Raw genomic sequence first — 12,218 nt, forward strand, 5'->3', positions numbered from 1 at the left:
TTCAAAAAGAGTTCGTCTGGAAATTGGGCAGATCCTGTCATCTCTCTGCTTTGACGTCCCAGTGGAGTTTTACGAGCCTTCTTCTTGGTTGGTTTCAAAGACAGCCTTTTGTCTTTTTGCCTGGAACTCATTTCAACACAAAGTGTTTTTGTGATAACTTACAATTATTCTAACAGTACGACTTTGGTAAGCTATGAAGCCGCACCGCTTTATGGATTGTCAGCGCATTAAACATAGGAGTATTATTATGGTGTGTGTATAAGGCAAGACATTATCTGGCGTTTTGTTTCGCAATATTATGCAAAAGCAACTTTTTTTTAACCTTCTGGTACCTACTGATCTGTATTTGGGATCTGCATGAATCCTGAAAAATTGCGCGACTCCACCTTTGTAGTCGATAATCTTCTTCTTTTTCTCTATCTTCTTGTTATGGGACATTCATCCTCTCCGCTGTTGCCTTTTCTAATATAAAGTAGTGTAAAGTTCTTACTTATATCTGTCAGTAAACTCGCCATGAAAGCGCTAAAACATACCGGTGTAGTGAGTTTACATTATTCACCCAATGAACTTTAGTTATTAGAGAGTTCCGGTCGGACGTTTTTTCACGGGACTACATTTCCGACCTTGTTGTTGTTGTTTCCGGGATGAGGAGATGCTGCTCCGTTATTGATGGAAGTAAAGTCTGAATGTCCTTAAAACAGTTAGCTCCATCTTTTGACACTTCTTAGACTCCTGTCCTTGCACGCTACACCGCTACAACAAAGATGACGGGGAGAAGACGCTGTCAAAAGGTGAGCCACGTAAATAAGACCGCCCACAAAACGGCGCATCCGGAAGCGACTGTCAGAAAGCGGCTTGAAGATGATCTGTAAAACATCATCGATGCAACATTTTGACCAAAGAACTACCATTACATGTTATGTAGACCACAAGGAAGTCTTTTACATTTAGAAAAACAATTTTTTATAACATGACTCCTCTAATGCGCCCTATAATCCGGTGCGCCTTATATGTGAAAAATGATCAAAAATAGACTATTCATCAGCAGTGCGCCTTATAATCCGGTGCGCCCTATGGTCCGGAAAATACAGTATTTAATACTCCTGTACACACTAATCATTATGGATGTCCACCCTTACTTTAATGATCTTCTTGGCCTGTCAGCTGCACAACTAAGCACTATGTTAAGTCTTTTTGCATCTATAACTCTGTGTTTTTAGGGGAGGAGGTGGCAAATGAGACTTCCCCTGCTACCTCCCCCACGAACCAGCCTCCCATCACAGGTGAGGCTTAGCAATGCACTCAGTGCCTGCCTTGCATGTCGTGCACAGCAGCTTTGATCGGCGTTAACCAGTCGGATTGATGTTCAACCCTCTAATGCTTCCCATGCTCACTGACAGCCCTGTTACTCCCTCTCGTAATAATCCACATTCAAGATAAATAAAGCACGGTGTTGTGCTTAGACATGTTTTAGGGAGATAATGTTGTATGAAACATTTAGGGATGTATGTGCATTGCAAAAAGTCAGTGTTCAAAAACAATAAAAAAATGAGGGGTATTTTACTTGAACTAAGCAAAATTATCTGCCAATAGAACAAGAAAATTTGGCTTGTCAAGACTTTCCAAAACAAGTAAAATTAGCTAACTTCAATGAACCCCAAAATACCTTAAAATAAGTATATTCTCACTAATAACAAGTGCACTTTTCTTGGTAGAAAAAAAAGAGACCTTTTTGCTCAATATGTTGAAAAATATTCTTAAATTAAGTAAATACTGGTGCCATTATCTTGACATAATGATATGCGCTCGGCATTACATTTCTTGAAACCAGCAAACTTATACTAAAAACTAATTTATTGTTCTTAATGGAAACGCAACAAGGCAACCGCTTGTTACTCTCGGGGTCTCCTAGCCGCTCAGGCAAATCATATTGTCTAAAAATGCATTTTTCCATGGATAACATGACATAATCGCGCCAAGTGCGTGCTCTTTCAGTCAATTAGTGTGCATATATACAGTCCGGCCCCCGGCCAAAAATGTTTTATTGTAATTTTGAAGAATTTATCTGAATGTGCATGAACTATTTCTGTTCAAAATTGTTAGAAATGTCAAATGTTTAAATATTAACTGTCAGTTTACTGTACTGTGCCAACTGTACTACTATATGAGTACCTATTTTCTATTGTTTCATTGAAAATAAAACAGCAAAGTCCATTTGGCTGTCATCTGTTTTAATTATGAGACACAATTGTGTCAAAGTCATGATTTTTTTTTTTTCATGCTTGAAATAAGAAATGATTACTTTAAAAAAGTAGTTTTATACTTGTGAGTGTTGATGACACAGCTTTGCAACAGTTGATATTCTAGTTTCAAGCATGTTTTACTCAATATAGGTCATCAAATCTCAGCAACAAGCTGTAATATCTCACTGAGATCATTTAGGACCAAAACACTTAAAACAAGTAAAACACTCTAACATAAAATCTGCTTAGTGAGAAGAATTATCTTATCAGACAGAAAATAAGCAAATATCACCCTTATTTGAGATATTTCATCTTACTTAGATTTCAGTTTTTGCAGTGTGCAAAGCAGCATGTGTCATAAACTAGTACACTCATTCTATTGCTTGGATTTTACTGACCCACGTCCCGCTCATTAAATATACATGATGGTCAACCTAGCTCTGTTCTCAATTGGTACTCGGTTTTGATTGATTGATTGATTGAAACTTTTATTAGTAGATTGCACAGTACAGTACATATTCCGTACAATTGACCACTAAATGGTAACACCCCAATAGGTTTTTCAACTTGTTTAAGTCGGGGTCCACGTTAATCAATGCATGGTATAAATATATACTATCATCATAATACAGTCATCACACAAGTTAATCATCAGAGTATATACATTGAATTATTTACAATAAAAAAACTAAACAAAAAAAACGCTACTGGTAAACGGCGCGTGCAACAAACATAGCAACTTGGATGCAAAGTAAAATCATGAAATGCAACCTTACCCGAGCAAAAACGATGCATATTTATCTGGGAGAGTCTTGATACCAATTTCCTTGACCCAACTACACAAAAAAAGTGCTTTTCCAAGTTTCCATCTGTTTTGTCGGCCTCTGAAAAACAATATTTCGATATATCTGGGAACGCGACCGACGTAATCCTTGATATCACAGGACAAATCTTTTTTTGATAAAGTATAGGGATCTATTTTATTGCATAGTTTAATTTGTTTTGTTCATATTTCCTTTTTGCAGGAATATTTACTTTGATTTACAATTTTTTAAGCCCAACGCAGCCCCCAAGTCAAAAAGTTTGGACACCCCTGAACTAATACGAGGTTCTTTGTTTGATTCTTTGTTCGAACAATCGCGGTCGAACGGACTTGTTTGGTACAATGTTGGGCCGTAAGATAACAGAGACGGATTACAAAAACCAGGACAAACCAGTTGGTCACCAAAGGGAGTAATATGGAGTGTCAGCTTTTTAGGTGCTGTCTGTCTGCAAGATGTTATGTTTTTTTGCTTGAAAGGCTTTTTGGCTTGTCATGCTTTTAAACATGCACAGACCAATAATGGATTAGATTGAAATAACGCTTTTTCGACTTTTAAAGGGGAACATTATCACCAGACCTATGTAAGCGTCAATATATACCTTGATGTTGCAGAAAAAAGACCATATATTTTTCTAACCGATTTCCGAACTCTAAATGGGTGAATTTTGCCGAATTAAACGCCTTTCTATAATTCGCTCTCGGAGCGATGACGTCACAACTTGACGTCACATCGGGAAGCAATCCGCCATTTTCTCAAACACCGAGTCAAATCAGCTCTGTTATTTTCCGTTTTTTCGACTGTTTTCCGTACCTTGGAGACATCATGCCTCGTCGGTGTGTTGTCGGAGGGTGTAACAACACGAACAGGGACGGATTCAAGTTGCACCAGTGGCCCAAAGATGCGAAAGTGGCAAGAAATTGGACGTTTGTTCCGCACACTTTACCGACGAAAGCTATGCTACGACAGAGATGGCAAGAATGTGTGGATATCCTGCGACACTCAAAGCAGATGCATTTCCAACGATAAAGTCAAAGAAATCTGCCGCCAGACCCCCATTGAATCTGCCGGAGTGTGTGAGCAATTCAGGGACAAAGGACCTCGGTAGCACGGCAAGCAATGGCGGCAGTTTGTTCCCGCAGACGAGCGAGCTAAACCCCCTGGATGTCTTGGCTCACACCGTCAAGAGAAGAATATCGACCCTAGCTTCCCTGGCCTGCTGACATCAACTCCAAAACTGGACAGATCAGCTTTCAGGAAAAGAGCGCGGATGAGGGTATGTCTACAGAATATATTAATTGATGAAAACTGGGCTGTGTGGACTCTCAAAGTGCATGTTGTTGCCAAATGTATTTCATATGCTGTAAACCTAGTTCATAGTTGTTAGTTTCCTTTAATGCCAAACAAACACATACCAATCGTTGGTTAGAAGGCGATCGCCGAATTCGTCCTCGCTTTCTCCCGTGTTGTTTTCGTCGGTTTCGCTTGCATACGGTTCAAACCGATATGGCTCAATAGCTTCAGTTTCTTCTTCAATTTCGTTTTCGCTACCTGCCTCCACACTACAACCATCCGTTTCAATACATGCGTAATCTGTTGAATCACTTAAGCCGCTGAAATCCGAGTCTGAATCTGAGCTAATGTCGCTATAGCTTGCTGTTCTTTCCGCCATGTTTGTTTGTGTTGGCTTCACTATGTGACGTCACAGGAAAATGGACGAGTGTATATAACGATGGTTAAAATCAGGCACTTTGAAGCTTTTTTTAGGGATATTGCGTGATGGGTAAAATTTTGAAAAAAAACTTCGAAAAATAAAATAAGCCACTGGGAACTGATTTTTAATGGTTTTAACCCTTCTGAAATTGTGATAATGTTCCCCTTTAAACCAGCTTGTGCAGCATCCGAACCCCATGTTAGCTTCCAGCTACAACTTTTGTCAGAATGTCACATTTTTATCGATATTTGAGTCGGTCCATCTTGTCTCTGTACCCATCTTGTGTCCCTCTGTGTCTGTCTGTCCTTTTCTGTGTTACTCCACATTGACTCATAGGGCACACACCTGGTGCTTTGGTCTTATCTCACTAGTAAGTACAGAAACTGTACACAACTTACAATGTCCAGAACGCATGCTCATCTGCATTTAGCTTCATAGCTCCACCCATTTCACGCTCTGAACCGAATTGCTAAAACCCTTTCTTTTCAACCCTCTGAGCAGGGCATGTTCTCCGTTGAGTGATTTGCCTTGAAACCAGACTGAAAGGGTTTACAGAGATTGTTAGATTGCTTAGTGTTCATTTAGCTGGATTTTCCAGATAAAGGGAAGGTGTGACACCGGCCGGTAGTTTACCACAAGGTCAGAATCGAGGTTACGTCTTTTAAGCAGAGGGTGAATAACCGCTTTTTTGAATGCTAGGGGAATAGTACCGGAGGAAAGTAATAAGTTATTAATATTTAGCACTGATGGTTCTAATATTACAAACCCCGTTTCCATATAAGTTGGGAAATTGTGTTAGATGTAAATATAAACAGAATACAAAGATTTGCAAATCCTTTTCAACCCATATTCAATTGAATGCACTACAAAGACAACATATTTGATGTTCAAACTCATAAACTTTATTTTTTTTTTGCAAATAATAATTAACTTAGGATTTCATGGCTGCAAAACGTGACAAAGTAGTTGGGAAAGGGCATGTTCACCACTGTGTTACATGGCCTTTCTTTTTAACAACACTCAGTAAATGTTTGGGAACTGAGGAGACACATTTTTTTAAGCTTCTCAGGTGGAATTCTTTCCCATTCTTGCTTGATGTACAGCTTAAGTTGTTCAACAGTCCGGGGGTCTCCGTTGTGCTATTTTAGGCTTCATAAAGCGCCACACATTTTCAATGGGACTACAGGCAGGCCAGTCTAGTACCCGCACTCTTTTACTATGAAGCCACGTTGATGTAACACGTGGCTTGGCATTGTCTTGCTGAAATAAGCAGGGGCGTCCATGGTAACGTTGCTTGGATGGCAACATATGTTGCTCCAAAACCTGTATGTACCTTTCAGCATTAATGGTGCCTTCACAGATGTGTAAGTTACCCATGTCTTGGGCACTAATACACCCCCATACCATCACAGATGCTGGCTTTTCAACTTTGCGCCTATAACAATCCGGATGGTTCTTTTCCTCTTTGGTCCGGAGGACACAACGTCCACAGTTTCCAAAAACAATTTGAAATGTGGACTCGTCAGACCACAGAACACTTTTCCACTTTGTATCAGTCCATCTTAGATGAGCTCAGGCCCAGCCAAGCTGACGGCGTTTCTGGGTGTTGTTGATAAACGGTTTTCGCCTTGCATAGGAGAGTTTTAACTTGCTTTTACAGATGTAGCGACCAACTGTAGTTACTGACAGTGGGTTTCTGAAGTGTTCCTGAGCCCATGTGGTGATATCCTTTACAGACTGATGTCTCTTGTTGATGCAGTACAGCCTGAGGGATCGACGGTCACGGGCTTAGCTGCTTACGTGCAGTGATTTCTCCAGATTCTCTGAACCCTTTGATGATATTACGGACCGTAGATGGTGAAATCCCTAAATTCCTTGCAATAGCTGGTTGAGAAAGGTTTTTCTTAAACTGTTCAACAATTTGCTCACGCATTTGTTGACAAAGTGGTGACCCTCGCCCCGTCCTTGTTTGTGAATGACCGAGCATTTCATGGAATCTACTTTTATACCCAATCATGGCACCCACCTGTTCCCAATTTGCCTGTTCACCTGTGGGATGTTCCAAATAAGTGTTTGATGAGCATTCCTCAACTTTATCAGTATTTATTGCCACCTTTCCCAACTTCTTTGTCACGTGTTGCTGGCATCAAATTCTAAAGTTAATGATAATTTGCAAAAAAAAAAAAAAAATGTTTATCAGTTTGAACCATACTTGCCAACCTTGAGACCTCCAATTTCGGGAGGTGGGGGGTGGGGGCGTGGTCGGGGGTGGGGCGGGGCGTATTTCATACATATATATATATATATATATATATATATATATATATATATATATATATATATATATATATATATATATATATATATATATATATATATGTCTACATCCTGAAAATATGCAAACAAAACTATGTTTAGATAATTGATACTTCAAACTTGCATAAATATATATTAAGGAATATAACAACTTGGCTTCTGAGAGTTTCAAAATGTAATGAATAAAATGCTAAAGTTGTTGATGAACAAGCAATTATTTTAATAATTAAATATGGTCATTTTAAATGAATTATTATGATAATTTAAAATCAATTATTTCAAATATGTTTATTTTAATGTATAATTCTATGGCTAAGGAGTCACGAAAAAATACAAAATAAAAATAAAATTAATTTTGATGTTTTTAGCAAAATAAAAAAAATAAAAAATGTATTTAGTTTTTTTTTTTAAATTAATAAATATATTTGTTTTTAGGTAAAATAAACATAATAATACAATTTACTGTATCTCTAGTCTGGATGATTTAGTTCTTGTCACCCTGTTGTCCTCCCGTCATGAAAAAAGGCTGTCCTCACTCAGGTCCGCATGGAGCTGGAGGGGGCGTGGCTTCCAGCTCCGGCTGAAAATCGAGAGATTTTCGGGAGAATATTTGTCCCGGGAGGTTTTCGGGAGAGGCGCTGAATTTCGGGAGTCTCCCGGAAAATTCGGGAGGGTTGGCAAGTATGGTTTGAACATCAAATATGTTGTCTTTGTAGCACTGAATATGGGTTGAACAGGATTTGCAAATCATTGTATTCCGTTTATATTTACATCTAACACAATTTCCCAACTCATATGGAAACGGGGTTTGTACAAACAGATCCTTGATAAGTTTCCCGTGAAGTGGGTCGAGTGAACATGTTGTTTGTTTTGTCCCATTTACGAGGCACTGGAGTTCCTCTAATGTTATTTCTTCTAAAAGAGAGAGATTATTTTGGAGCTTTCGTATCTGAGTTCATAGAACTCTAATCTCCTTTCTAATGAGTAAAATTTTCTTCGTAAAGAATTGCATAAAGTCATCAGCCGAGTGGGTGGAGCTACTGGGAGAAGTCCCTTGTTAGGTTAGTGATACTACTGTATTAAACAAATATTGAATACATCAATATGTCCTGTGAGCAGGGGACGCAAAGACAGACACTCCAGTCATACAGAACGGCGGGGAGGAGGAAAAGCAGACGACGGAAGAGCTGGAGAAAAGCATGAAGGCCCTTTCCACCAATGACACCTCCGCTCCTGCCGCCCCGCCCGCCAAACCACAGGGCGGGACCCCCGAGGGCTCGCCGTCAAAGTCCCCGTCCAAGAAGAAAAAGAAGTTCAAGCCGCCGTCGTTCCTGAAGAAGAGCAAGAAACAGAAGGAGAAAGTAGAAACCTGAGCTGATGAAAAAACTGCTCAGCTGTTTTTTTGTGTATAATGTAGTAACAGACCGGTGCTTTTCCAACACGGTAACAACGCCACTGACGGACTTGGTGTTCTGACACATGGTCACACTTTTACGCTTTGGTTCAAAGAGGGGGAAAAAAACCCTACAAGTTGTCCACAACCTCTCATTTTCACCTCACTTCTCAACACTTTCTCACTTCTTTTTGTCACCAGGGGTGTAACGGTACGTGTATTTGGATTGAACCGTTTCGGTACGGGGTTTCAGTTCGGTTCGGAGGTGTACCGAACGAGTTTCCACACGGACATATTAAGTAGCGTAACGCACGTTGTGTAAACAATGCACACCGAGGCACAACACACGGCGTGCTAGCAGCTAAAGGGCTAGGATAGACTGACCATACGTCCTCTTTTCCCCGGACATGTCCTGTCAGGGCGGGGTTTCTTAAATGCCTCAAATGTCCGGCATTTTGAGTTAGGGTTGCGTGTATTTTCAATGTACGTTCAGGGTTAAGAAGGGGTTAAAAACAAAACAAATTGTGCGTGCAGCAGCATTGGTGAGGGAGGGGCAGAGACAGAGACAGAGAGAGAGTTATGATAAACGCGCATGCGTCGCCAGGCTCTGCTTTTTATCCATAGATTTATCACATTTAATTTTTTATTATCTATAGCAGGGGTGTCAAAAGTGTGCCCCGGAGGCCATTTGCATGTTTTAAAGGCCCACGGCACATTCTAAAAATACATATTAAAATAAATAAAAACATAAACAAAAGTGAAATAAAAAAGCTTAAAGGTTAAATGTAATTTAGAAAAAAATTGCAATGTTGACTAATAAAACAAAGCTGTTTTTTTTTTCTTTCAAACTGTCATTGCTCAAAACATAATATTGAATCAAAATCAATGTTATTATGAATTATTGACCTATCCAAGGTTCCCATTACTTCACATCAAATATTCCACTAAGAAAAATACTTTTGGTGGAAGATTTTGCAAATTTGGTAAATAAATAACCCCAAAATTTATATTTTGTTGTTTTCTTACTGTACTGTAAATGAACCGAACCGTGACCTCTAAACCGAGGTACTGTCATGTCTGTGTAATCATGTTTTGTTTTGTTTTAGTTATTGGCTTTTCACTCCCTTGTCTTGTTTCCATGATTACCCATTAGTTTCACCTGTTCCACGTTTGGACTCATTGTGCACTCTTGTTTGTCACCATAGCAACCCATTAGTTTTCACCTGTCACGTCACGCACCTGTTTCACGTTTTGAGTCACGCACCTGTTTTCGTTAATCATGTCTAGTATTTAAGTTCATTGTTTTTCAGTTTGTCTTGCTGGTGACATACTGTCATGACTTGGTCCTGGGGTTTAGTTTTTCTCGGAGGCAACGGAAAGTTGGCTCGGGCGAGACGGGAATGAAGGTACATTTTTATTTAAACACTATAAATACAAAACAATGAAGTAAACAAAAGGCGGAGAACAAACTATGAAACCAAACACTTGCACAAAGGCAAAAACTATGAACAACAAAAAACACTAACTGTGGCAATAATAAACAAAACTTACTTGGCATGGACAAAAAGGAGCAGCGTGAACGATGGACATGAAAAAAGAGTCAGAAATGTGCAGAGCATAAATGTGGGGATGTCACCAGACAGACAAACTGAAAAACAATGAACTTAAATACTACAGACATGATTAACGAAAACAGGTGCGTGACTCAAAACGTGAAACAGGTGCGTGACGTGACAGGTGAAAACTAATGGGTTGCTATGGTGACAAACAAGAGTGCACAATGAGTCCAAACGTGGAACAGGTGAAACTAATGGGTAATCATGGAAAAAAGACAAGGGAGTGAAAAGCCAGAAACTAAAAAGTCCAATAACTAAAACAAAACATGATTAAACAGACATGACAGGTACGTACCGAACCGAAATTTTTGTGTACCGTTACACCCCTATTTGTCACCATGACTCAAAAAGAGTCTCCACTTTGCATATTGGAGTCAAGAATTGTTCTGAAGATCTCCTCCTGAGGACCAGCGTCCTCTGTAGTGATTATTTATCTTTTGCATAACAGGGCTATTCGTTTCTCTAAAATGTGTATCTTTGAAGAAATAGACCAAAAAACGAATATCTACTGCAGAGGACGCCGGGTCTCAGGAGGATCTACACAAAATATACACAAATGCAGCTTTCTAATTCCCCTAAAATAGTTCACCCTTCATCCCCCATATACAACAATGTAAATGTGCATTTGGTGTCTGATCGTAGCATCTAATGGTTTAGCTATAAGTATCACGTTGATGTCGCAGGTATACTAATGTACTGATAGCTACTGATTGTGCTCTGAATGCTGTTTATTGTAAATCAATCAGACAATAGATGTTATTAAAGCAAGAAAAGAAAAAAAACAGATGAAAGCTGGCAAAATCGTAAAAAAAAAAAGTGGGTATCTATAAAATATGTTTGTAACTGCAGCTTGAAGACTTGTATATACACTGAAGGCACTCGTCATTCCACATTTTCCATTTACGTACAGTACAGGCCAAAAGTTTGGACACACCTTCTCATTCAATGCGTTTTCTTTATTTTCATGACTCTTTTCATTGTAGATTGTCACTGAAGGCATCGAAACTATGAATGAACACATATGAAGGCCAGCATGGACAAATAGAACAGACAAGCCATTGTAATGTCTGCTTGCGGAAAAACGAAAAACCTAATCTACGATTTGACTCGCAGGAACAGGCTGTTCTGAAAACATCCCCGAGGACACCTCAATGATGGACGCTTTTGACCTCCCTCCCTCCTCAACGACACCTGGAGTCGAACTTTTGCTGGCAGGCAGAGCGACCCCAGGCCTATGGACACTACATCAACACACCCAAGACAATGGGCATATATACACACACACACACCCCTACTCCCCCACCCCACGCCTTCACCACCGATTGATTCCCCTTCGGGGTGATGGACGGCTGGCATCGCTTCATAGCAGCAGTCGACCTCCAGGGACCCAGCTCCACTCCAGACTAGGCCCCCTTAGGAGCCCAGTCTAGATTGTATTTTTTTTTACTCATCTTCTTCCCCAGCGTTTTACCTTTTTCCCATCTTTTACGGCGACCCATCAGCGTTCCTGTTCTGTAACTCTGTACACTGTTTGTTTGTCTAATCTTGAACGAGTTTGTGCTGAAAACATAGTTTTGTTGTACTTGACCTATCCTATCCTATGTGGAGTTATGTACTTAACAAATAAAGGTGAAATAACTGAAAACATGTTTTATATTCTAACTAGTTCAAAATAGCCACCCTTTGCTCTGATTACTGCTTTGCACACTCTTGGCATTCTCTCCATGAGCGTAAAGAAGTAGTCACCTGAAAGGGTTTTCACTTCTAAGGTGTACTTGAAGCTCATGGAGAGAATGCCAAGAGTGTGCAAAGGGTGGCTATTTTGAAGAAACTAGACTATAAAACATGTTTTCAGTTATTTCACCATGTTTTTGTTAAGTACATAACTCCACATGTGTTCATTCATAGTTTTTATGTGACAATCTACAATGTAAATAGTCATTAAAATAAAGAAAATGAATGAGAAGGTGTGTCCAAACTGTACGTGTATGCAAAATACCTCCTGTTTATTTCTGTGTTCAAAAATTGTTGTTTGCTCATAGTTATTTTTTATTTCAAATTAGAATGTGCAAGTGAATGTTGGAAGGTTATCATATATCTCCTGTCATTAAAGTT

At 39.4% G+C, this 12,218-nt stretch overlaps 1 protein-coding gene across 2 annotated transcripts in view; it reads left to right on the forward strand.

The window, feature by feature from the left end:
• The window catches only part of LOC140679261 (beta-adducin-like), a 59,309-nt gene extending 50,567 nt beyond the window's left edge, over window positions 1-8,742 (forward strand). Inside the window, exons 14-15 of one of the 2 annotated variants that reach the window (XM_072914321.1) lie at window positions 1,221-1,283; window positions 8,214-8,741. In XM_072914321.1, coding sequence (XP_072770422.1) covers window positions 1,221-1,283; window positions 8,214-8,467 — 317 coding nt within the window. In that variant the 3' untranslated portion in view covers window positions 8,468-8,741. Of the gene's footprint in view, window positions 1-1,220; window positions 1,284-8,213 lie in introns of both variants that reach the window. The other variant, XM_072914322.1, reaches the window with a different exon arrangement.
• The last annotated feature ends 3,476 nt before the right edge of the window (window positions 8,743-12,218 follow it).

This window comes from Nerophis lumbriciformis, linkage group LG12, assembly GCF_033978685.3.
Source record: "Nerophis lumbriciformis linkage group LG12, RoL_Nlum_v2.1, whole genome shotgun sequence".
NCBI classification, from domain to species: domain Eukaryota; kingdom Metazoa; phylum Chordata; class Actinopteri; order Syngnathiformes; family Syngnathidae; genus Nerophis; species Nerophis lumbriciformis.